Below are 27,891 nucleotides of genomic sequence, written 5' to 3'. Positions count from 1 at the left end.
GTGAAGTCTTGGAAGGAAGGTTCGGTTCTAGCCCTTTTAAATTCTAATGCAACGGGCGCGCGCGCGTACAAACACACACACACACACTCACACACACACACATATTCACACACACTCTTACACACACCCTGCACTGATAAGCTTAGTCTCGGAAGGAAGGTGCAGCTCTAGCCCTTTTAAATTCCAGTGCAACACACACACACACACACACACACACACACACACACACACCCGGTCGGCTCTTCCCACTGCCTGCCACCCCGCGCCAGAGTCCCTCCCCAAGTCCTGATTCATGAACCGTGCCACCTTTGTCTCATTTTAAACTGTGCAGACTATTTTAATCCTCCCACCCCCACCCAGCCTCCCCCTCCCTCCATCCTCTGGAAAGCTCTGATGTAAGGCGCTCGATAGGTGGGAGCGCGCCTCTCCCAGTCGGCTCTGGTAGGCGAGCTCCGGAGCAGCCCCCTCCGCGGGACCGTCGCCTGCGGGGGCCGCCGCCTGGGATCCCTCCGGGGGCGCGGGGGCCGCGCCTCGGTCCCTTTAAGGTGTCGCGCCCCAGAAGTGCGGGCCGGGCGCCCGGGAGCCGGCGCGGGGCCGGGATCCGGGTGGGGAGGTCCCGCCGCGTTCGCCTCCTCCCGCTGCCGAGCCTCGGGGGCCTCCCGCCCCGCACCCGCCGCGCTCGGGCGGGCCATGCGGCGGTGAACCATGTCGTCCTCCTACGCCAAGAACGGGCCGGCGGACGGGCAGCCCTCCCCCACGCCGCAGGTACCGCCCCCTCCCCCGCCCCTCCCTCCGCGGCCCGGGCGCGCCCCGCCCCGGTGCCCGGCGCGCGGGGCCCCCAGTCCCGGGAGTCGGCGGCCCCGCTCCCGCACCCTCCTCCGCGCCCCTGTTCCCTCCCGCTCCTCCTCTCTCTCCTCCTCCTGCCTTTCTCCTCCTCCTCCTCACCTCGTCGGGTCTCCGCGCTCGCGCTCCGGAGCCCGCAGCCGCCCCCAGCCGATGCCGGGGACTCGGACCCCGCGCCCGGAGAGTCTTTGTTAATGGATGTGGTGGGTGCTGCGGGCGGCCGTCTCGGGCTCGTTGTCAGCCGTCGAGGCTCGGAGCGGGTGGGTGGGAATCCGGGGTGCATCTGGGAGCCGCAGAGGAGACGCGTGCGGGCTCGCGGGCACCCCGGGGAGCGGGACGGGGGGCGGACTCCGGCCGGGCGGTCTGCCCGGGTCCGCGCCTCGAGCCTCACCGGCTTCTCTCTGCTCCCGCGTGTTGCGTCCAGGTGGCCCGAGGCACCACGACCCGGAGGAGCAGGTTGAAAAGATCCGATGGCAGCACCACCTCGACCAGCTTCATCCTCAGACAGGTAGGAGGAGGCGCGGGGAGGAGGCGGGAACGGACCGGCGGAGGCCGGCGCTGGGTCGGGGTCCGCGAGCGCCGCGCAGCCCCCACGTGCCGGAGCGGCCAGTCCGGTGCCTGCGCGCGACTTTCCCCGCCTGGGCGGAGGCTGCTGCGCTGTCCTTCTCCCTCAGTCCTCTGCCCCTGGAGTCTTCAGGGCCAGGGGTCTCCGCTCAGCCCTGGGAAGTTAGTTTGTGTTTGTGGCGGCCAGTCGGCGGGGACCTGATTGAGACCAGGGGCGTTGAATTTTAGTGCTGGAAATGTTTCTGGTTGCACCTTTGGTGCGTGGGAAAAAAATGGCTTTAAGACGTATCGTTGAGTATCCAGAAGCCTTGGCTTCCAGAGTTTTAGCCATCTCTTCTATTTTGTCCTACTTTGAATATTTTTCGTTTGGGTCTCGGGAGAGATCTCCGAGCTCTGATCTAAAGAAAGACACTTTGAGCAGAAAGTTTGGTGCCGTTTGGGGACCTCTTCTGTGCTTCACTTAATTAGGCAAAGGCTGCGGGATCTGGTTAAGACCAAATAAGCCAAGTCTGGCATGCAGTTCCCAGGGTCTGGGAAGTACTACACTTAATGTTTTCTTAGTAGTTGCTTCCTTCTGCGCGATCCTAGTGCTTGTTGTGTGTCCTTAAAAATCATGGTTACACTGAATGCTTAGGTGCTTTTCACCTTGACACTGGAAATTGGCCCTTAATTTTCATACTGTGAATGTGCTGTAAATGAAATCACCTCCACCTTAGCTGCTAGGTGCTGGTGAGATCAAGCAAAAGTGAGTCAGTCACCTTGATCTCTCTTTGGAATAGAAACTGTCCAGGAGTGTGTGTTCCGTGTGACCTGGGAGGACTTTGGGCATCGCACCAAGACGCATTTATCCCAGTCTGGGCTGTGGACTGCTGGAGTGACCTTGGGAAGTTCTTTCCCTATAGGTCACTCAGAGCATTGTGTAATGTGTTCTTAACCTATGGTGGCAGTTGCAGTGCATTTCTTTAGTGATTACCAGTGATGAATGGGCATTTGACAGAAAATTGGACAAGTACCTCTCCTAAGAGGTCCCTAAATAATTTAGATTATTATGCAGAATTTCATTTTCTACAAAAATCAAAGTTATTACTTTTTAATTCAGGGTGCACTAAACATGTGTATTAAAATCAATATCTCTTTCATTCATTCTAAAGGTGTGTTCAATCCCTTGTACAGTTCTTAGATTATTTTTGTACTTGATAAGGCAAAGACATTAATCTTTAGAAAATTTTGAGTTATACAACTGTTTGAGATCTTAATGATGTTTATGTGTGGGTTCCTATTTTTGATAGCATGTTATTGTTGCAAATTCCTAGAAATACTAATTATGCTGCTATGAGCTGTTTGACTAAAAATGTGGAGTTCATATACACAACTACTTTCCTCATACTTTATTCTTCCAAACACAAACAAAATAATAAATACTGATTATTATATTATGCGTTTCTCCATTTATGCCAATAATGAGATAATACGTGTATATACATGCTTGTTAGGTGTGCTGCTATATGTTGGTTTAAAATTGTAAAAAGCAGTACCTACTAATTTTGGAAGTAATTTAAACTAATACAGATTTTTTTTGGAACATAGATTTTAGAAGTTTTTCTGAAACTGAGATTTCTTAGTTTAACAGAATGGTCTAATTTAAATCCAAGAGTTAGTGTAATTATATTATGTACACAATCTTTCTATTTTTCTGCGCCAAAATAATACAAAAGTTTTGAGAATACTTTTCGGTAACCATCCTTTATGTGATCTCATTTCTATGGCATAATATAGACTTTTTAAAGAGCTACAATAAAAATAACTGGGGAAATTTTCTCTTTGACAAGAGATAAAAAAAAAAAAAGATTGCATGGAATTTAGCAATATCTTTTAAAGTAAAATTGTAGTGTTTTCACCCAAATGGTAAAAAAATAATTTAAGAAGCACAATAGCCATTTATGTTAACAAAGTCTCATTATTTGTGGACTGATCAGTGATTTATTGCTTTTGCATTCTTGATACATTGGATTGATGGAATTTCTTGGTGATATTTCACAGTCTAATGCTTTCTCACATGAAGTATGGGGATACCAGTAAAAATAGCGCAATGATGTAAACCAATACTAACTCAATAAATTTTTTTAAATTAAAATTTAAAAAATAGTGCTTTTCATTTCTCTGTGATATCACTTATAAATACATGGAGGAAAAGCCTTTAGTAAAGGAAATTTGGTATGTGGAATCGGATGGATAATACTGGGCTGGTAGTGACGACAGAGGACAGTTGGCAGTCTCACCTAATAAAACAATCTTCATTCTTTGAACTGATACAAAGTTTCAGTCTGTGTGTGTGCATGCACACTTTCATGTGAGCTAGCCTGAAAACAAGCAAATTCAGAAAAAGAGCCTGCCTCTATCCTGAGAACTATTAGCAGAGTCCCTTAGGCCTATTTGACCTTGTTTCCTGGTCTACTAGATGGCTGGCTTTTACCATTTAAGAAGGGATAGAGGTTTTGGAATGAATCCAGGGAGTAACTAAATGCTTTCTTTGAGGGAAGGTGAGAAAGATTAAGTATTTTGCCACTGAAAGGAAGAAAAAAGCTAGGGGTGACCCAGTAATGATCTTCAAAGTATACACAAAGATATTTTCTGGAAATATGATGGGATATTCTCGGTCTTCATTGAGGTTGAAGAATTGGCTAAAATTAGAAAGGAATGACTTTTTACAGCAAGACTTTCCTAAGAGTGTTGCTGTCTTTCAAATGATTTTCCAAGTAAAGCTATAGAATTTTCTACCAGGAGATGACTTCAGATAGACTACTTATAAATGGATTATTTATTTATGTTTTAATTTTCTTTGAAACTAATTAAGCATTTGCTATGTGCCCAACACTGTGCTATATACTGTGGAAAAGGGGGAATGAAATAAAGAATGAGACATAGTCCCTGTACCCAAAAGATTTTATAATCTTATTATGGAGAGAGATGCATACAAATAAGACAGGGAAATGTAGCCAGGGTCTGGATCAATTGCCAGTGTATGTTGAGTATTGAAATAACTATAATGTCACTGCAGGTACAGTATGTCTGGTGGAACACTTCAGGCTACTCTCACTGGGGTTCCTCCCATTTTCTCCCTCCTGTAGTTCAAAGAGAAAATCTGATCTGAGTGATATTAGTTAACCTCTCCTTGTCTTTGAAGGCCTAGCTCCTACTCGCTTACAGACTCATTTTATCTTGGACCATGATCTTTTAGCTCTGGACACAGATCTTGAACATACTACCCTCCTTCCTGCCCTGGACCCTTTGCACACTCTGGGTCCTCAATGCAGAGAACCTTGCTCTTCCCTCTGCCTGACTAACTTTTAATCTTCCCGGAGTGTTATTATTATTACTGATATTTTTGTGTAGAGGAACTGGGGTATAGGCCAAAGGTGCAAGGGGGGTGGTGAGCGGATTCACCAGAGACAGAGTGGGGAGCAGAACAGGCAGATCTTATGAAATATATTGCTGAGGGGAGCAGCAGGCGAGACAGGAGAGGTCTATTGTACCATATGGGTTAGCTCCCTGGCTGGGCATCGAACTCAGGCCATAGTGGTGATAGCACTGAAAGTTGACCTCCAGACCACCAGGGAGGCCCCCTGAGTCTTAAATTTAGTCTTTACTTCCCTTTCTCAGATCTCTGATGAAGTCAGTTCCTCAAATAGGGGCCCCCCAAATGCATTGTGTCAATTCTCAACAGTACCATGACTCATAATTTGGCGTGCAATATTTCTCTGTAATGTGTGTCTCCCCATCCATGTAATAACTTCCATCAGGGCAGGGACATGACTACCTGGTTTCCTTTGTATCATCAGCCTCCAGCAGAGTAGATATTCAATAAATATTCACTTGAATGAATGAGGAGCAAGTAGATGGAGAATTAGCGTGATATATTTGGATACGTAGTTCTGCTCCAACATTAAACTCTTTGTTTAATGGGTAGAAATTGCTTCCTAACAAACTCTCCCAAAATTTAATGGTTTAAAGCAACAATGATTTTTATTTTTTTGAATTTCTGTATGCTTTGTGTGTTGTCAAAGCACTGAGATGGCTGAGAAATCTAAAAATATCCTCATATGTGGGGTTGGCAGTTGGTGTTGGCTGCTGGCTGAGAATTCAGCTAGAGCTTTTGGCAGGGGGCTTGGTTTTCCTCCACCTGGCCTTCTTAGCATGGTTGCTTGAGCTTCCTCACAACGTGGTGGCTGGGTTCCAAGCAGGGGTATCTCAAGAAGTAAAGACAGAAGCTGTAGGTTTCTTAAGGTTTCAGAAACTATACAACGCCATTTCTGTAAGTCAAATAGATCAAAGGGCCAGCTCAGATTCAAAGGGAGGGAAAATAGAGTCTGTCTTTTAATGGAGGGTGGAAAGATCACCTTAGGAAAGAGCACATGGTAGCCTTCTTTGAAATCACCTACCTTAGAGCAAGAAAACTTGTGTTATTTTAGGTATGCTAATCAGATCATCATCATAATAAGTCAATGAACCCGCACTGTGTCTGGAGATCTAAAACATGTTCATATACTGAGTTCATACTAACATAAAACAAGTTGGCAAAAAAATTCTTTGGGTTATAATTTGAGCATAGGTTGTAGGCATGTCTCTGATGAGATGCAAATTCAGCAGAAGGTATATACTTTGTGCCTGGCTCTAAGAATAATCATGTGCCTAGAGACATGCATATATGCAAAATTCATCTATAAACTTAGAATCACAAAGTTTTAGAACAGGGAAAGATTGCCAAGGGAAAGTACTTCAATCTCTCATTTTCAGATGAATAAAATAAAGACCCTGAAGACCTTACGAAGGTCACACCAATAGATAGTGATGGAATTAAGACAGGGGACCCTGACTCACACTGTGCAGTGTTTCCACTACAACACACTTCATCTGAATACTCAAGGGAGACACACAAACACACATAGATGTGGACGAATGAAAGGATCTGAAGTAGTCTTTAAAAAAAAAAAGATGTAGGTATACAAGAACTGGGGTACAGGCTAGAGGTGTGGGGTGGTGGTGAGAGGATTCACCAGAGACAGAGGATTCAACAAAACAGACATATTGACTGAAATATACTGCTGAGGGGAGCAATGGGTGAGTTAGGAGAGGTCTGCTGCGCCATGTAGGTTGCTCCCTGGCCGGGGATTGAACTCGTGCTGCTGTGGCTGCGGATAGCCTTCGTAGGTTGCGTCTCAACCCCTTGCGCCACCAGGAAGGCCCCCTGGAAATATTCTTAATCTGTGTTTACTGTGAAGAACAAAGCAATAACTGGAGAATCTGAAGACTGTAGTTTCTTTCCAAGTCTGTTATAGGATTGAATTTTTGTTTGTATGGTTCATGGAAGTTTTTGCTTGTTTTCTTACTTACTTACTTTTGTATTAGCCAAAGTCTAACCAGAAAACAAAACTAACTTGAATTTTTACAGTTGAGTGACTTAAATGCAGAGGCACAATTAAACAGGTTATGGGATAGTTTAGAAGATGAACTGAGAGGTTAGCAATGGCAGAAAGCCACTATTACCTCTAGGCTAGAAAAAACTTACTGGAGAAGAAAACTTTTACTGCAACTTAGGGTCTGGAATCTCCTGGTAGGTGCTGGAACCACTCAGGCACTTTTTTGTAAGAGCAAGAGACACTGAGGAGGGCCTCCCCGGTGGCGCAGCGGTTGAGCGCTGGGTTGCAAAGCTGCCTGCAGCCTCTGCAGTGCCGGTTCGATCCCCGGCCCCGGGTGAGGGTCCCACATGATGCGCAGACCTCTTCTGCCGCCCGTTGCTCCCCTCAGCAGTGTACTTTGGTCCTTTTGCCTGTTCTGCTCCCCGCTCTGGCTCTGGTGAATTCTCTCACCCTCCCGTGCTTCTGACTGTACCCAGTGCTCGCATAAATAAATAAATAAATAAATAAATCTTTTTTTTTTTTTTTTTTTAAAAAGAGACGCTGAGGAGATGCATTTCTGCCAAAGAAGTCACTTGAGGTGGACAGAATACGAAGAAATAATCTTGCTGCTTCTTTCCTTCCATCTAACCCCACCCCTGGCCACCTAGTTTCCTGGAGTGTCTCCCATTGGCTGAGCCCTACTGGATCCCAGCTGACAGGGGGCCCTGGGAAGCAGCCTGCTGGTGTTGGCTCCAATGAGATAGAAAGCCCAGCCAGGGCAGGAAAGGAATGGATCTTAGGCAAACAGATTGGGATGGCACAACCATTATATTTCAGTTACACGGAAGCGAATTATTTCCATCAACCCAATTGGAAGTTGCTCTGTAAGTAGAACTTCCTTGCTATATAATAAAATCCAGCTATAATGAACTTTAAGGAAAAGTCCACACCTATTTTTTTTTTGAATTTTCTCTAGAGTGCGTCTTCCCAAGTTGAGATCTGACAGCAAGAAAGAACTCTGCTTCTCTGCAAACTGTTTTGTCTGTGCACTTGGACTTAAATAAAGGGAACTGAATTTATGAAGCTCCCGATTGAGAAATCTAATTATGGGGCAGCAGAACAGTTAACGTGTCATTTTTGCTTATTTCTGAAGTCTTCGTTCTTGGTACATAGAGTTCCCCAATTCCCATTTTTGTAAACCATTTATCCTGAGGTTTAAGATAGTAAGATTTACTGAAATGTTGATAAATTCTGACTCAAACTTTAATCTTTCAGAACATGACAGGACCCTGTGTGGAAACTTAAGTTGGAAATGACCTTGGCTTTGCTGTGATCCTCTCCCCTTAATTATTCCACAGGCTGCCCCAGACAGTGTCATTTCTGGATGTCAAGGAGCAGAGATTGCTCCTTCTTCAAGGGAAAAAGCAAGGGCAGAGCTGAAGAAAACTAATTTAGTCACATCACATAGTGAAGCTAGTTGTGGAAACTAGTCTGTCCATTCCTTGGGAGTCTGCTTATCCAGTGAATTCTAGTTCTGACCTATCTTTTCAAGTTGTGGTTGGCATTGTCTAAGCTCATCTTCCACTGAGTTTGACCCTTCTAGCTCTCTTTTCTGTGACTTAGACACAAACGAAGCTTAAGCCCTGACCAGGGCATGGGGGTTTGCAACTCACTCAGATTCTCTGAAGACTCGAAGAAAAGTCCACAGATGTGGAGAGTGAGGCCTGCAAGCCCCATTCTGCTCTGTGGCTTGCTTTGCTTAGCCTCTGCTTGTATTTTTATTTTTATTTATTTTTATTTATTTTAAAGATTTATTTTATTTATTCACACAAGAGCTGGGGTACAGGCCAGAGATGCAGGGGGTTAGAGGATTCACGAGAGACAGAGTGGGGAACAGAACAGGCAGATTGACCAAAGTGCACTGCTGAGGGGAGCTGCGGGCTAGTCAGGAGAGGTCTGCTGTGCCATGTGAGTTTCTCCCTGGCTGGCCAGGGATCAAACTTGTGCTGCAGAGGCTGCGGGATAGTTTCATAGTGCGGTGCTTAACCCCTTGCGCCACCAGGGAGGCCCTCTGCTTGTATTTTTAATCAACATTTCGGAGTGGGGTGCTTCCTGGAACAGTACCACCCTCTATGTTTGCTCACCCTTGGCTGGAGTGTCCCTGCCAGCAGGAGAATGGGTTACAGGCCTGGAGACATCCATTTTCAGACTATCGTTAAACAGGTTTGTGTGGCATAGGCAGCACCCTCCCACTGCCAACACCCACCCCCCCAACCCGCTTACACTCCCTCCACACCTGGTGGTTTTCACTTCTGTCAAGCCTAGGCTGCTGCGCAAAAATTTCCTTTGTATACTGTGCAGAGCACTCAACCTTCTCCCAATCACACCTTCTTTATAATGCCTCTCTAGAATATATCAAATTGGTAAGTCTCAAGAAGAGCAAGGCTGTTATTCCCAACAAACTCCCATAAAACCACATTCTGTTGTAAGCAGTAGATATTATGCTCCCATCACAGTTACATCATTTTCTACTTATGAAACCAGAGGTAGAATATATTGCTTTTCAGTCCTAGGAGAGTGTGAGTTTCACAATGCATAGAAGAAGCAGGTTAGAAATGGTACACGGATTTAACGATGTGAATTGGGCCTGGGTAGTGAGGGTAGGACTGCAAATAGAAACTGAAGTAATGAAAAAGCTAAATTATAGATTTAATTTTAAGGGAATGCTGTTATTGTTTTTAAGTAACAACAATGCCATGCTGTGCTTGATGGCAAACTGTATTCAGATGTAGCTAAGGCTGATTGATGTTTTGTTAGCACCTGGCCTCAATCTAGGCAACATTTTGAAATTCCTTGAAGTTTGTTCTCATTTTAGCTAGAGTAAGCATGCCCCTTTGTAAATTTTCCTATTTTCTTTAACATGCTTTCTTATTGCACACATAAGCAGATCAGAAGTAATCACTTCAATCTGAAGGGATGACATTTGGCATTTGTATTTTATGTACTGAAAGCATTAATCAGATAGGTCGATAAAGCTTATGTGACATCTGAATCTTTCTCATCCTTGCACTGTAATCGTTTGGATGATAAACCATGCCCAGGGCTGCAGCCGAATTGTTTTGAGAGGAAATAGTTTGTGAACATAAACTTGAAAAGATTCTGTGTTTTTCTGGGTTGTCAGAATCACTAAAAACAGTAAACAGTTGTACTGTTCATGGTGTCAGAATATTATATTTAAGCTCTTTAAGAATTTTTTTTTTTTGGTAATTTCTTTTGTAACACAGCAAAGTCCAGTGGTCACGGGAAGGCATAGCAATTTAGGTAGATCAGCCTTTGTATCTCCTATTTTCTTCTCCAATTGCTCAAGGCTATTGTTAACTCAAATGCTGATTATGTTTGCAAATCAAACAGGTGGGTAAAATGATCACTGGTAAGACTAGAGCACTCCATGGCCACACCTTTTTAAATTTGGCCTCAGTGTGTACCAAAAAGGGGGGAGGAATTCAGAGGTCAAATTCTGTTATCACCATAATCTAATTTAGATTTAGGATATTTCCATCAAGCCCCAAAAGAAACCTTCTACCCATTAGCATCTCCATCTCCCTCCCTACCCCTAGCCCTAAAAACCATTAATCCACTCTGTCTATAGATCTGCCTATTCTATATTGAATCTTTCATATAACTTGGAAACATACAATGATATGTGATTTTATGTTACTGACTCCAGATTTTTCATTAGCATATTCTCTGTAAGAGCCTGAGAACTTCCAGCTGTGGTCCCTGGTCTGAATGTAGAGATGTTGGTATGTGTTTGAAAGGAGGCTTGCCTTTCCTTTAGCCCATATCCCACATAGTCATGTTGTTGAATGGGGTGGATGCTACACATATTTGATTGGAGCTGCAGTGTCAGGCCACAAAGTCGAACTTTGGGGTGGCGGTACAAACCTACTCTACAATGAAATCAAACCCCTGACCTTACCATTGTCCTCTGGATTGAACAAAAACAAGTGACTATAGAAGAGGATTTATATAATAAAATGAGACTGACACTATTAAAAAAGTGTCTGAGAAATGTAAGTTGTTATTCCCATCACTTTCAATAATTTTTAGTATTAGAAATAACTTGTGTATTTGCAATTCAAAACACTTTTATTTTATCTAGATGTTCATAATAATTCAACTTTGGTAATTACAATATTTCTTTTTGAGTGCTACAATTAAGGAGAAAGCAGAGTGCTTGAGTCCCAAGCTAAGTACAATATTTGTGGGAATTACTGAGTATATAAAACTGTACTTTCTATGTGGCAGGTGCTGCTCAATTATATTTGAGTACTTCCCTGGGGGACAAAAGTCAATTATCAACACAGTCGTGTGGCAAAGAAATAGGTCAGCTGCAAACATTCTCTGCTAATTTCAGAAAGCTTGAGGAGTGATTTAGTTTGGGGGATATTTTTTATTCCTGTGGTCTCCATGTTGTAGGGAGACCTGGTAGAAATGACTCAGTTTTTATTTGGTGTTGATTGTCGTAGTCACTTAATTTAATAAAATGTAAATACTTCTTTTAATCATGTACAATGAAAATTAAGCCAAAAACATCTTTTTAAAAACTATGTCAAATATATGTTTTAAGAGTAATGTATAGCTTGTATTTGTTATGATTACAATTTCTACATTGTAGGGATAGTTGGGATTTAAACTAGCCCAGTCAATTGCAAGTTTCATCGTTGCAGTTGTTTAATATTGCTACATAGGAAAAGTAAAAACTGTTGTATTTTTAAAAAAGGGAGGATGTTGGTGCTTTTTTAAAAATTATGTTTAGCGTTTGCTTCAGCAGCACATAGACTAAAATTGGAATGATACCGAGAAAATTAGTGCTGCCCTTGCGCAAGGATGACACACAAATTTGTGAGGCGCTCCATATTTTATGGAGGACTTTTGGTGCCTTGGTGGTGGGCATGGTGTGATAATGTGCATCTGAAGGTGTGATCCTATACCTCTAAATCATATATAATGGTGTAAACCAATGTTACCTCAATTAAAAAATAAATAATAATAATTACTTTTTTATTGTGGTAAAATATCTTAATGAAATTTACCATTTCAACCATTTTTAATTGTGTAATTCAGTGGCATTAAGTACATTTACTGGTGTGGGGCTGAGAGGATTCACCAGAGACAGAGTGGGGAGCAGAACAGGCAGATCTACTGAAATACACTGCTGAGGGGAGCAGCAGGCGAGGCAGGAGAAGTCTGTGGCCTAGCTGAGCTAGGCCACCAGGAGGCATGTGTCATTTTTTAAATGGATGTGCCAGGATATTTGAAAAGACAGCATTGCCAGGCAAAACTTAAATCCAACTTACAAGTTAACTAAAAATGTCCACCATTGCTCAGGCCTCCCACCACAACTAGTGGCCTGTTTAAAGCAACAATACCAACACAAGCTGAGAGTCCCAAAGTTAAGCAGAATTGGACTGGTGGGCCGGAGGTAGCAATTAGGTGTGGCAGGCTGCCTGCTCAGGGTCGTCTGCCCCACAAACCTGCTGTGAAAGTGCTTTTCTTCTTTCTCCTCTGTCTCAATCTTGGACAGTTCAAGATGACTAGGGTTAACAATGTGTTTAAAAAAATATGAACATTCCCGTGAGTCTTAAGAGGCTCCAGTTATTTTTATAACTTGCCTACAAGGCAAGTTTTTTTTTTTATAACTTGCCTACAAGGTCTGATTTTTTTTTTTTTAAGATTTTATTTATTTATTTATTTATACAAGCACTGGGTACAGTCAGAAGCGCGGGAGGGTGAGAGAATTCACCAGAGCCAGAGCGGGGAGCAGAACAGGCAGACTGACGAAATACACTGCTGAGGGGAGCAGCGGGCGGCAGGAGAGGTCTGCGCGCCATGTGGGACCCTTGCCCGGTGGACGGGGATCAAACTATGCTGCAGAGGCTGCTGGCAGCTTCGCAACCCAGCGCTCAACTACTGCACCACCAGGGAGGCCCTATTCACATTATTTTAATTTGACTTCCTCTTCCCACTTTATAAAAGCCCACTGCAACAAAGCAGACACACTCCCTGTCAAAGGTCCCTGTCTCCCTGGATCCACTTGTAGCCACACCCTTTTCTGTCCCACTCCCATGGACACAGCACACATGCCCACGCCTGGACTCTGCTTCTGCTTTCTCCCTCCACCTGTGCGATCATGCCATTCCTTGTCCTCAAAGAAGGACTCAGCATTTCCATTTTATTGTGATCTTTCCATCTGTCAAAATCCCTCTAGAATCTTCCCTCTGCAAAGCTCTATAATATGGCCTTGATGTCCCCAGATCCCAAAGCCTGTGGGTCTACGTGGACATTGTCACTAATGGATAATGTGGGGCAAGAAGGAGGAGCAGGAGAAGAAATTATAATATACAATATTTACATTTACATTCACCTTTCCTACTGTTGACAAGATCTCAGCACTTGGCCTCCTAATAGCTTGTTCCTTATCCTGAGAATCCTGGGGGTGTTTACAACTCTCCCTCGACCCTCTATGTCTGCTGCCACAAGTTTTAGAAGTAGGCTTCTCCCACTGTGGTTGCTCAGCCTCTGGCTGTAAGAACACAGCTTCCTTTAAACTAAGAATGCTGTTTCTCTGGCAAAACATAGATGGTGACAAATAGCACCATATTACTTCATCTCTCTGGACAAGACTCTCTGTCCAGAGACTTCGAGACTCTCTGTCCTCTGGGCTCTCGAGTGGCATATACAGTGCCCTGCATCTCGCAGTTTCTCCTGTAAAGGCAGCTTCTACGCTTTTAACCTGAATCTCTCTCTCTGGAGGTTACACTGGGGAACAGACATGATTGGGTCTCTGCCTCAGCGCTACACAAAACTCGCTACTAGCAACACCTCTTTACCATGCATGTTGACCCACACAAGTTAATGTACACGCTCTTTTAGGCTCAGGTGGAACATACTCATAATAATTTATTTATTTTTCTTTATTTTTGTTTTATGAATCTGTATGGGCAGTTAGAGTAGATGTAAGAGGAACAGGGAAGTTAATGTTGGGACCTGAAGTGCTTTAGGGTTTAGTGTAGACCAGGTAAGTGTGAGACCAGAGACCTTAGTGCAGAAGTGTACTAGCTGCCTGGGGAGAAAGACAGTGGCTGCTGGGAGATGGTTTCTGATAGGCAGGTAAATGAAGATCGAACCTGATCTATTTCAGATTTTCTTCTGGAACTGTATCTGTTAGGAATATTTCAATTGCAAATATAGACTTATGGAATTATTGGAATTATTGGCTTATGCAGACAATAAGTCCAGAAGCAGATCTGCCATTAGTTAAGGCTGGTTCTAGAAGTTCATGACTTCATCAAGGCTTCTGTTCCTCCCTTTCTTTGCAATTCTTTCTGCCCTGCATGCTTGTCTGTGCTCATCTGTGTGCTTAGCACACAGACTTCAGCTTAGCTCTTATGGAGACAGCAGTGGCCACAGTGGCTTGGGCATCTCCATTTATCTACTGCCCTACTCAGAGGAAGAGACATCCTCTCTTATAGTAACTCCAGCAGAATGACAAAGGAAGATTTTTTATTTCATTTTGTTCTTTTATATATACTTTATATTTGTGCACATATATTTGTATATGTAATATATGTGCCCTCCCTCAGCAACACAATACACACACACACACACACACACACAGAGTTCTTGTTTTTTATTGACATGAAATAACATGTGAACCATACTGTGGCCAGGAGGACTGCTTGAAACCAGGACTTGGCTACACCTACACAAGTGATTGGGGTCAGCTCTGTGATGGCTGAGAATGGGGAGGACCAGTTCCCTAAGAGAATTTTGGGAGCTGGTGATCGATGGAGGGAGAGTGGATGCTTCAGAAGCAATTAGCTGGCTGTTCATGCAAGGAAAGTAGCCCCAAGCAAGATGTTGAGAACTTCTTCCTTTTCTTGCACCACCTTCCTCTTGTACCACGTATTTTAACCGCTTCATGGATTAAAAAAGGAATGTTTAAAAATGTATTGTAAAGGGCCTCTCTGGTGGCGCAAGGGGTTAAGCACCACACTATGAAGCAATCCGCAGCCTCCGCAGCACGAGTTCGATCCCCTGCTCGCTAGGGAGCAACCCATATGGCGCAGCAGATCTCTCCTGACTTGCCTGCTCCTCCTTTCAGCAGTGTACCTCAGTCGATATGTCTGTTCTGTTCCCCACTCTGTCTCTGGTGAATCCTCTCACCTCCCTCTCAACATCTCTGGCCTGTACCCCAGCTCTTGTATGCATAAATAAAAAAATCTTTCCCCCCCAAAAGTATTATAAAATACTTATACCATAAAATTTATCATTGTAACCATTTTTCAGTGTGCAGTTCAGCAGCATTAATTACATTTACATTGTTGTGCAACCATCATCACCATCCAGCCTCTAGATATACAGGATTTTGTTGGCTAATTTAGGAGCAAAACTTTCTATTGTAATGTTGTTTCTTAATGAGAAATATGTATCAAATTTCAAATAACTGACTAAATAATGACTTTCTGGAGCCACCCACTCATTAATACAGGAATGACGACCTGAATTTATATTTCTCACGGCCTCTGTTTTCCTACCTGCACGATGGACATTTGAGTTGGATGGCCAAAGTGACTGACCTCTGAGGTTCCTTCAAGCTTTAACAGTTTAGGACTTTATGTCAGTGTCCATAGTCAACTGTTTCACTTTGGTAGAAATCACTAGAATCTGTAGTTTTGTTGAAACATAGTGTTACTTTTTTGCAGAGATAAACTCATAAGACAGGGTTATCATATATAAAATATTGTTAAACATACTAGATGATATTTTTCATAGAATGTAGCACAGAGATGATGTAGAGTTTACGTGAGGGAAGATAATTTGGGATAGAGCTGAAATTTATAACTCTTTCAAGCATATGCATGTTGCATCAAAGGATATGCACAGATAGAGTGGGCTGTCAAGAGTGAAGTGTTTGTAAAATGTGGTGAGATGGTTCTCAGATGTGCATCCTGGAAGCTATTAAGAGTTAGTTGGCTGAGGAGTAGTTTAACGCCTGCTATTATGATTGTTATTGCCACAGGGAGAGCAAGTAGTTAATGTGGCTTTATATCTATAATAAAGAATAACAAAAGTTGCCATATGGAAAGTTTGCTGAGGGTGGGTAGAACCACAAGATTGATTCTCATCATTTGCAAACATGCATTAGGAGTTGCAATACCTACTTTTCTGCCTATACCTCATTTTCCAAGGGCATGGTATTTTGCATAGATAATTCAGCATATTTACCCATATTCCAAAAAAATGAGGCAGGAACTCCTGTTTTTAAGTGACATGAACTATATAATAAGTAGACTTTGGTGGATGGCTTTATAATAACAGAACTCGTGAGTACACTTTGCCTGGGTAGGTGCGCTTAACTATTTTCCTTCTCATCTTCCACTCAGCGGTATAGGCTTCTTATTTATTATCTTAAATATATATTTATAGCCTGCCTTGTTCTAGAAATGACTTAAATTATCTGGTGTGATATCACTAGTGAAGAAAATGAGCTAAGGAGAAAACAAAGGTAAGATGGAGCATTGAGTACACAAAATATGTGCCAGTGAAATCCTAATCACTTGCTAAGTGGAGGCCTCAACTTTCACTCTGAACTTTCTAGCATCTATTTGGAGCAGAAAACAAGATCATTTACAGACTTTATAGTGTTCAAGGGCAAAAATAAACTTGTTTAGGAAAAGCACAATCGAAACTGAAACTAGAGAGAGGTTTCTACCATTTTCTCATGGAGTTGGCACCACGTAAGATGGTAAATTTAACCCTGAAATGATACCTTATAATACTGAAGCTATTTCTTAATAATATCCTTCAGTATATAGGTAACATCCTTCATCATGTTTTAGTACATCTTCGTGAAAGGACACATGGGAGCCATTGCTATATGATCTACAAATATCTGTGATTCTCAAACTTGGCTGCATATTAGAATCACCAGTGAAGTATATAAAACTTTCTGTGTCCAACCTAATTAAATCAGGATTTCTGGGGGTGGGAATCAGGCATCAGTATTTTTGAAAACTATCCAGATGATGAATCCACATTTTTTTGTCTCATGTAATTTAAGGGAAATTTCCAGAGCAATTGTTTTCAGTAAAGATGTATTAGTCAGGACAGAGTAGGTAATGCTGCAGTGATATAAAAAACTCCCCCTAAAAAAAATTCAACAAAGACTTACTTTGTATCCATACCCCATGCAACTCTTGAGTTGGTAGTAGGCCTGCTTGCTGTTGTTCTCTCTCCAATAGAGTAGCCAGTCTCTGGAACATTTCTGTTTGCTGCAAAAGACAGAACACCCGACATGATGAATCATATATTGGCTGTTGAAGCTGTTTGGTTATATGCTGTGATGTTGAAGACATCAGGTACATACAGGTACAATGTATCTGTCTTTGTTAAGAAACAATCTAAGACTAGGGGGTTGTTCAGAGTGGGTTGATGACCCTATTTCAAGAGATCAGTAATCCAAAGACTCAGGCTGCTGGGTAGGTTCTGCCATTCTCATCATTTAGATGACATTTTTGGATCCATTGTGACCACAGTCATCACCATTTCCTAGGCAGTTCAGAGGGAAAAGAGGAGAATAAGTAGCTTCAATTTTAAGGCAATGACCCAGAAGTTAAACCTGTTTCTTCTGCTCACAACCCATTTACCTGTACTTTGTCATGAGGCAACATCTTGCTTCAAAGGAAGTTGAGAAATGTGCACTCTGACTGAGTAACCACGTGAAGGCTAAAAATTGCAATGACTATTTCTGGAAGGAAGGAGAGAATGGATATCGGGGCCAGTTAGCCAGACTGCCTGTCACAACAGTGGTTTTCAGTTTGGTTTGAGCATAGAAATGCTTTCTTCAAATGAAATTGCAGATATCATCCTTGGTAACTGACATCTCTGGAAATGTTTTGATATGGAGGGTGTCTGCGTGGACCACCCTCCCACTTCTCACCTTGTACTCTTGCAGCAGTCCTAGCGGCATCTTCAAGAATTCATGGAAATTTCATCTTCAACTGTCCTGCTTACTATTCTGTACCACCCCACTCTTGCCCCACCCATCTCTTCCTCCCCAGTCCTTTACCTTCTTTATGTCCTTTCAATAAACCAAGATTAATCTTGATTCCCAGCCTTTGCATTTCTAGTCTTTTGTCCTAGAGTGTTCTTCCCCCAACTCTTTATATTCTTTTTTTTTCTTCTTTCTATATTTTTAGGGTAATTTATACAAGCATGGGTACAATCAGAAGCATGGGGGGGTGTGTGTGTGAGAGAATTCACCAGAGCCAGAGCAGGGAACAGAACAGGCAGACTGACAATACACTGCTGAGGGGAACAGCGGGAGGCAGGAGAGGTCTGCGCACCATGTGGGACCCTCGCTTGGTGGTCGGGGATCGAACCAGCACTGCAGAGGCTGCGGGCAGCTTCGCAACCCAGTGCTCAACTGCTGCACCACCGGGGAGGCCCCCAACTCTTTATATTCTTTTCACTTCACTATCACCTTCTTCACTATCACCTTCTTCCTCTCATGGCCATTCTAACATAGGACCATTCCTTTCCCATGCTTACTTGCTATCACATTCCATTACTGTCTGAAATCACCTTATGTCTGTAGTTTTCTTTTTACTTAACCATTCCCATCAGCCTCACTGGAACAGAGGCTTCAAAAAGGCAGGACCTCGTACTTTCTTGCCATTGCACATTCCAGGTGAACAGAAAAGGCATCTGGCACATAGGAAATGTTTAATACATTTTAATTGGTAAGCAAATAGAATGACAGTGATTTTGAAATTCAGTAGTTGGATAAGAATCTGTGTAGGACCTAATATTTGTTGTCATTTAAGGGAGAAACGCTAAGGATGCAATTGATGTTTTCTTTTTATGAATTGAGTACCTAAGAAGGACATGTTACTGAAAGGAAAGTTTGATCCAAGTGTTGAAGGTCTTCTCAGAAAGATTAGGGTTTACTCAAAAAACACACAAATGGCTGTTGGTGGACCCTTCGTTTTGAGCCCAAAGACATACTTGCAGTGTTGTTGGCTTGGACAAGTGTTTAAGCAGTTGTGGTCACCTGCCTGCCACCTTAGTCTATACCAAGCAGTCTAGTTGTGAGCAATTCCCTTTCCTAATCTAATTATTTTTCAAACAGACATCTTGACAAACTGTATCCTCCAGACACTGGATTACATGACTGAATGTCAGGGCTCTTAGCTACCATTTGGTGACATGCAGGTGAGCAATTACTTTATTCTCTCAGTTGTTTCATTTGGGTTGCCATCCTGGATTTGCTTCAGGATGGTTTCTGCCCGAAGAGAAGGAATCTACAAAGCCTCTTGCTAGGCACTGACTGACCAGCACTTGGCCTTAGCTCTCTGCTTTGGTCTGGTGCCCAGTGTTGGATAACTGAGTATCTGCAAGCCAGATCCTTTCATCCCAGACTTCCTTGGGAGGCACAGGGACACATTGGACTGTAGAATTTAAGGCAGCATTAAGAAAGGCTGAGGCAGTTGTCTGTGTGTATGGCTTAGGGGTGTGTGGTTTGTGGGTGTAGAGACCAACTGGCAGTTTGACAGACCTAGCGGAGCTCTCAGTCAGGCCAAGGTCAACCTTGGAAAAGCAGCAAAGCCAGCAGGAGTAGTAAGTCAGCACTGCCGGTGTCCTTGCATCTGCTAGTGCTCCACCTGGAAAGCTCTCCCACTGCCTTTTCTGGTGAAATCCTACTCCTTTTCCTCACAATTGCATAAATGTCACATCCTCTGTAAAGTCTTCTCCAACACCCCCAGGGCAAACTTAGTTTCATTCTCCCTTAGCACATTGGGAACACTTCTCACAGGGTTTTGAAATGATATGTTTGTAGGCCCTTCCCATTGACTCTGAAGTCCTCAAGGTCTTGGCTGTATTTTAATTTTCATCAGAGGCAGCATAGCAGAGCTGTTAATAGAATGAGCAGTGGAATCAGGTGGACTGGAGTGTGAGTCCCCACTTTCTATCTGTGTGACCTTGGGTAGATAATAATGTCCCCAAGCCTCATTTTCCTCACCTGAAAATTGGGGGAAAAAGTATCTGCCTCACAGGGTATTTGGAAAATTTTGAGAAATGAGATAATGTATATATGTCCTGGATATCCTGGATGAAAATTATTTAAGAGCATAATCCACAATGATAGGGAAACTAGACACACACACACACACAATGGAATAACACTTAGCTATAAAAAGGAGATGAGATTCTGTCATTTGCAACAATATGCATGGAACTGGAGGGGATTATGCTAAGTAAAGAAGGAGAAAGACAAATAAGAATAATTCCACTAGTATATGGAATATAAGAAACAAAGTAAAGGAACAAACAAAACAAAACAAAGTTAAAGGCCCTTAAGTAAAGACAATAGAATGGTTGTTGCTGGGGGATAGTGAGTGGTCATGGGTGGACTAATTGGGTGGTAGTGGAAGGTAACTAGACCAGTGGTACTAGGTGTGGTGTAGTATATACAGCTGTTGAGGTGTGAAGCTATATTCATGCTACTTCTATGGTGGTGTATACTGATGTTACCTCAATAAAAAAAAACAAAAGCCTCTTCTCTTTTTTAAGCCATAATTTGAGTCAGTACTAATGCTTTCTATTTTCAGAGACTGGTAGGGAAGCTGAAATTTCAAAACCTCTGCCAGTTCCTCTGTGCTTGTAGAGGGAACATCTTAGTGAAATGATGGTCATATCAGTGATGAAGATGGAGGATGTAGTTATGGTGGAGGTGGTGTCAGTGGTGGTGTTGATGAGGCTGGGGTGGTTCTGGTGAAGGTGATGGTAGTATTGATGGTGGTGATTACAGGATGGTGATGGTGATGTTGAAGGTGGTGGTGGCAGTGATATGGCGAATGTGATGGTGATGGAAGTGATGGTGAAGATGAAAAGTGGTGATGAGAATGTGGTGGAGCTGATGGTGATTGTGTTGGTAACTGAAGATTTTGGGAACAAGTGAGCTTCTGTCATTTCCTCTGAGTTTCTTACCTCTATTTCTCAGCCTGCTCCTGGAGAGATGACCCCCAGCTTTGATTCCCCTCCTGCCTGTCTGCCTGCCCACTGCATTGTGAACTCAGTTCCTTCCACGTGGGCTTACACTTTGCTTTTCCTCTAGCTCCCAGACCTTGATTTTATCTTGGGTTGGGGGGAAGTTTACTGGGTCTAGCATGGAGTCTAATCCACTTACCCCATCATCTGCTCTTCTGGTTTTAGATCCTGGCTCTTCACCCTAGAGCCAGCGACTTGTCTCCAATAGACTAGTTTTGTTTTTTGTGTTTTTTTTTTTTTTAAGTTGCTTATAAGAGAGATTTTATCACTGGAGGACTATATTTCTTATTGACAGGAATGCCCCAAGTTCTGACAGCTTCCACTCCCCGCCCCCACCACTGAAGAACATAACTGCCAGTGCAGAATGGACTTTCTTTTAAGCAATGACAGTAAGTTGACAGATCTGCCCCAGGTTACATCTTTTATTGCATTTTAAAAGTGTATCTTTTATTATTTTCACAGGGAGTTTTTATTATACTGTATTGCATTCCAATCTCAACACCGCTTAACCTGTTTTCTTATTGATATATTTAGCAATTCATTTGTTTACATTTCTGTCTTAGCTTGTTCAAAATGCCTATTAATTCCATTCTTCTGCTAACTGATGCCAGACTTGGTGATGGCACTGGAATCTGGGGGTGGTGGCTAAATTCTCATATAAACAGTGTAAAAGCATGATTGTTTACTTACTCTGCAAGGGAAGCAGCATTGGGCTAAAGCAGCCACGTCATAGGAAGGGCACTTCAGGTATGTTGAATTTGGTACAGAGGTGGGTGATGGAGGGTGGGTGGGAGACATTTTTGGACCTTTGATAATAAGGAAGAAGATCATTTAAGGAAATCATTATGCTGACTTTGTGACGTTTGCCTTTGCTGATGGCAGACTACTTGCATCTCTCCTGAACCTTACTATTTCTCTGCCAAGTGCAGAAAGTAGATATATGGATTTCTTCAAAAACCATTAACATTTGTGATGTATTATTTCTGTGAGAGCGTTTCTCTATTGTTTTGTATAAACCCTTAAGTTGGCACTAAATTCTGATCCAGTAGAAAGAGCACAATATTTGCAGCAAAAGATCAAGTTCAAGATCATACTTGCCATTTATTTAACCTGGAGTAAGTTGATTCTTTGTGCTTCATTTTCCACCTCTGTGAAACAGAGATAATGACTGCTATGCCTCATTGTGCGATTTTCTATCTCTTGACTGAAATATCTGTGAAAAATGTTTATAACAAGAAAAGGTTACTATAGCTATTTTTATATTTGACTTATGATACTTATCTTGAAGCATGAATGTTCTTTAACTAGGAGCTTTGTCGTCTAGGAAAATTAATATAAATATCACAAAACTCTGCAAAAATAGTTGTTCTTTTTAAATCATTTTGCATATAAGAATTTCTACGAAATTTAATATTCATTAAGCCACTCTAGCCACATGGAATTTCTTAAGTTATTTTGAAGCTGTGAAATTAAAGCCAACTCAGTGGCAGACATTCTGTAAATTTCTGCCCCCACATTGTGCTCTCTTGGTCTGAAATGATTGTTTTATTCTTGCCTACTATGCTCCTGTTCATCATCTCTTGATCCCCAACTCCGAAGTCCCCTCTTCTGCAATCTTTTTTTAACTGCTCCACCCAGAGGAGTTATTTCTGTCATCTTACAGCTCCTTGTTAGCTCTGAATTGCCCTTCTCAACTATTATCATCTAAAGGTAAATAATATCTAAATGTAAGTTCCAGGGGGACAGGGATTTTTGTTCCTTTTGATCACTGTGCCAAACCCAGTGCCTAGAAATGTGTCTGGTACACATCAAATGCTCATTGAGTCTTACGGAATGAATAAATGGGTGGATGAATAAAAACAGATCATCTCTTTCCATTCCTTAAGGGAAGGAACTGGTTTGCTAGGAAGTTTCTTGTGCTTTCATCTTGTCAAGGCCTAAAAATAGAAGAGAAAGGCTAAATATTATGAGGTACTAAAGATGTCATTGTATTTTATAGTGTAATTATTTAAAATGCATGCTTTTTATTTGGTTTTAGGTTACTGAAGACCTGGTTACTAATTTTATAAGAATCAGTGAAAACATCTATAGCAGTTTTTTAAACCAAACACCAAATCATAGGTGTCTCTGGACTTTTTTTTTTAAATTTTTTTTATTTATTTATACAAAAACCCGGGTACAGGCCAGATGTGCAGGAGGGTGAGAGGATTCACCAGAGACAGAGCAGGGAACAGAACAGGCAGACTGACTGAAGTACACTGTTGAGGGGAGCAGCGAGCAAGACAGGAGAGGTCTACTGCGCCATGTGGTCTACACAGCCGGTGAGGGATTGAACTGGCACTGCAGAGGCTGCGGACAGCTTCACTGAGCTGCGCTCAACCGCCTGCGCCACCAGGGAGGCCCTGGACTTGTTTTTAATATAAATTCTTAAATATCATTTTTCTATAAAAATGGTATAAATGCCATCAGTATAGAATATGTACAAAGTATGTTTTATATCTTTGATATCTAATATATATATATATATATATATGAATTCTTTCCTCTTAAAAAGAATTCTGGTTAAAAAGAATTATGGCAAATTATTGTTAGTATCAAAATAATGATAGCCCAAGTTTTTATAAATGGATGTTTGCCAGATTTTCTGTAGCTTCCTCTCCCATACTGTGTTTAAGGAAGTCTTTCTCATAGTAAGGTTTTTAAAATTCTACTTATAAAATTTTGTATCCCTTTCAGCAGATGGGCTGACCGGCTTACAGTTTCCATGGTGACAAAGTTTCTATATCTCCCCCCACCCTTTAAAATAGCCTAAAGTCACAGAAGGGAACTTAGATATTAATAGCATAAGAAATTTCAGTGTGAACAACAGTTATTAAACATGCAGCTTTTGATTGCTTGTTTCTTAATCCAGGATTATTTATGATATAGAGCAACTATGATTAAGCATATATGAATATAATTTAATTCTCATGCAGATTAAAATGTGATAGTTGGTTTGCCGAAATGATTAGCTATTGGACAACCTATTTAAAGAAGCCTCTACTTCCCAACTTCCTTTTGCTTACCAAATCATATTATATACTAGCCTCCACTTAGGAGTCAACAGTTTAGTAATAATGTATTAAACTATTTTAATATCTAAGTGGAAGACAAAACTGAGGCTCTTTTGTCACTGTGCAGTTTCTATGGACACCCATTTCTGTGTTAAGCGTAAGTTTGTTGTTTGTGCTAAATGTAGAAGAAGCATGGGTGATTTCTTGGGGCTGCTGACTATGTTGATTTGATTGGTCATGGTGTCTATGATTGACATGCATAAAGAATTTTAACCCCAGACTTAACTTGTGCATAAGTGCTTCTCTAAGACTAGTACACTAGCAAAGCCTGAAAAGATATTTTTTAAAGAGGGGTGAATTTGGCTTGCTGAAATTGTGGCCTTTCCTCAACAAGTGCCCTATTTTTGATTCAGCATAGTTGGGCCTCATACAGAAAAATTGATTCTTATTTTTGCATCTACTTCTAAATGTTTGTTTTTGTAAAAACATGACATAGTCTTGCTTATTTAGCTATAAACATTGACAGACTGTTATTCTATCAAAAGATCTAGAATAAGAGATACATTTTTCTCTAAAACAACAGAAATTTAGTAAGCTTATCTGGAATGCCTGGAACTGTGATGGACTCCTTGTAATATTTTATTGGAGCTAAAATCTTATTACAACATCATCTGAAAATTACATTTAAATGCCTGCTAAAGCCTTGTCCTCGTTTTCCACTGCATGTTTCTCTATTGACTTTTTTTGCACTCAGCTGATCAGGTTCAGTGTGCAGGGTATGTATGGAAGCAGCATTTGATTCTATTGGGGAAAAAACGGTGTTGCTCATGTGCTTGTGATAGAGATTTAATGGGAGGTTGGTTCAGGTGAGTATCTGTTGATGAGGCTGTTGTCATCACTGTGATTTCTGCTGTGGGACCAATTTCCTAGGAGGCTGAAGTCTTGACCCATATTAAAGAATCTCTTCCCCCACGTTCACCCAAACTACTGGGCTTTGTTTTAGTCTAGGTTCCTCTCAAGGCTTTTGTGCTTTGGGAAGTGATTCTAGGGAGCAGGAGTGGAGAGAGTGAAAAGTCAACACCAGAATGTTTTAACAAATTGGCCAGTACTGGACCTCCCTGGTGGCACAAGTGGTTATGACACAACCTATGAAGTTGTCCGCAGCCTCTGCAGCATGAGTTTGATCCCCTGGCCCACCAGGGAGCAACCCACATGGCACAGTAGTCCTCTCCTGACTTGCCCGATGCTCCCCTCAGCAGTGTATTTCAGCCAATCTGACTGTTCTGTACCCCACTCTGTCTCTGGTGAATCCTCTCACCCTCCACACCTCTGGCCTGTACCCCAGCTCTTGTATGCATAATACATAAATCTTTAAAAACAACAACAACAACAACAAATTGGCAAGTCCTGGGGCAACTAATGATTAGTGATACCGTGGCTCCCCAGAGAGTCTTTTTTTTTTTTTTGGAAATATCTAAAAAGCAGGTTTATTATAAAAAGGGAAGGGAAATAAAAGATGCTTGCACAGATACAGCAGCCAGAAAGAGCTGCCCCTGAAGGGAACTTGTTTGCTGGAAGAGATGTAAACACAGGCAGTCAGTCTTGGGAGGAGAGCTGCGTCTATTGCTTTGCAAAGGGAGAAGGTTGGTGAAAAGAAACACCTGCACAGTCCAGGTGGGCAGTAGATCTGGCTTCTGAAGAGTCTTATGAAATGCATGTCGGAACTATCTACTCTCAACAACGAAAAGGGGATGCATTTCTCCGTTGGCATCTGTCCCACTTTATTAAAAGTGGCCCCACTGTGGTTTTCTCCCTCGAGTTACTAGCTTGCACACAAGTGACTGCCAAACATCCTGCACCTCCCTGCCAGGAAAGCCTGGGGTCAAGAAGCCAAAGGCACCCAGAAGAAGCAAGGCCAGGCACTGTTCTGGCACATTACAGTGAAGCTGGCTGAAGCCTGGGTGCCTCTGATTGCTGCAACAGTGATGGGAGGAAGAGCTGGGAGCTAGAGTATGTGAAGTGGTTCCTAAAAGGTGAAGCTGTGCACCTCAAAGACATCAACACTCCCTTATCAGTTCACTGCTTATAGCCTTGGTAAAGGGAGAATTTTCATTTTTTCAGAAAACATAGGTGGTGGGTTCTTCTTTCTCAAAAAAATCAATCTATACTAACAATCTCACATGCCTGATCCTTCTGATCCCTTCCTCAGTTCCAGCATCTCCACCTGTTTAACAGGAAGTTATCATCCTCTCCAGGCTTCATGCAGCCATTCCCGCTGAGGGTTCGGACCAGTTTCAAGTGTTCTTCCCAGGACATCAAAACCAGAGTCATTAGACAGTGTTCTTGTGTTGATAAATTATTCTTTATCCAGCTTCATGTTTTGTACCCCCTGGTCTAAAATCCTCCAGATCTTTACCGCATAATTTTCCTCTGTTCCTGCTGATATATATTCCTTTGATGTGGACGCAATTTACTTCTGCAGCAGAAACTGTAATTCCTTACTTGGGCTGTGCTGAGACTTGACTCTTGTTAACGGCTCAAAGTCATTGAGATGAAGTGGCAGCACCAGTAGATTTTAGAAAGAACAAGTATTACCTCGTTAGGTATCTATTTTGTGTGAGGATCTTGCAGTGTCTCTAGAAAAGGGCAGGCTGCTTTCCTCTAGCAAGGAGTGAGATGCTATCGATGACCTAGAGGATTCAGGGATTTGAGATTTTAGTCTCATTCACCCTAATGATCAGATTCCAGGTCATGGAGACACCTACTTTCCTGTCAGGGCCCTGACTTTGACACAGGATCCATATTGAGACTGCATGCCATCTCCTCTGCTCCTCTTCCAGCCTTAAAATTAGTTCCTGAGCCTGACTTTCAGCTCTTTCTGCCTTGTAGCTGTAGAAGCTGAAGATCAAACTAAACACGGACAGAGAAGCCTTTCACAGTGTGCCTTGGTTAATAATTGACTGACCTGTATGTGTAATTTTAATTTCTCTCTTCAAGGCTTCCAAAGCAGTTAACAAAAGCCAGACAACTCTGGTATTCTTATAATTACCACTGATTCCATATCATTTAAGTACCACAGCTACCTCTTAATTCCATCATCGCTCATCAATCCACCAAAGTAAAAGAATTAGTAATGTTATGCTTCTGCATACCAGGGTTTATCACCCTTGTGCCTACCACTAGCAATGGGCTGAGGGATCCAGCGCCATAATCCAGAGGGTCTGCTTTCTAAGTCTACTTTCTTATCCACACTCTTGGCTTGGGTCCCTGAGAAAACAGAACCTGACAAATGCTTGCATGCAGGTAGTATATTTGGGATGTGATTCCAATTGGAGAGGAGGACCAGGGAAGAGAAAAGGGAAAGAGGAAAAGCCAAACAAGCATATATTAACAAATTGGCCATTGCTGAGGGCAGTGAGTGCTTGATGGCCAGCATTTTTGAGACGGTTTATAAAACGCATCTCAGAACGGTTTACCTGGAGGCTGAAATGAAGGAGTATGCATCCATTGGCTTCTGCTTCTATTGGTCAGGAGGAGACCATAGGTGATGATAGTCCTGTCATCCTGGGTTGCAGTGCATGAGTGTGAGTGGATAGGTCCCTAAATTTAGGAACAACCTCTAGAGCAGGAGGTGAAGGGTATATGGAGGGGAGAGAAGGAGGCTGAGATGAGCAACTGTCAGGTTACTCATTCAAGCAGGTGCTTGAATTTGGTTGGAGATTGCATGGATCTGGTTGCTTCAGCAGGGACTGGAGTAAGATGGGGCAGAGAGGTTGTGAGGTGGGGAGGGAGGGATATTTGATTCAGGCTTCATCCCATTCGATCCACTGATGAAATGTATTCATTTATAATGGTCATTAACTGTATCCACTTCCTTTTTCTTTTCTTTTTTTCTAATATGAATGTATTTAGCTTTTGTA

The 27,891-nt window shown here is 42.4% G+C and overlaps 1 protein-coding gene across 1 annotated transcript in view; it reads left to right on the top strand.

Moving 5' to 3' along the window:
• Positions 1–705: 705 nt before the first annotated feature.
• Positions 706–27,891, top strand: part of CACNB4 (calcium voltage-gated channel auxiliary subunit beta 4) — a gene marked incomplete at both ends in the record, with an annotated part of 227,641 nt that continues 200,455 nt past the window's right edge. The window contains 2 exons of the mRNA XM_084237967.1: positions 706–765; positions 1,268–1,351. Of these exons, the coding sequence (XP_084094093.1) occupies positions 706–765; positions 1,268–1,351 (144 nt within the window). The remainder of the gene's footprint in view (positions 766–1,267; positions 1,352–27,891) is intronic.

This window comes from Talpa europaea, assembly GCF_964194135.1.
Source record: "Talpa europaea genome assembly, chromosome: 1".
NCBI lineage: Eukaryota > Metazoa > Chordata > Mammalia > Eulipotyphla > Talpidae > Talpa > Talpa europaea.
This window is presented reverse-complemented; position numbering and strand designations above follow the sequence as displayed.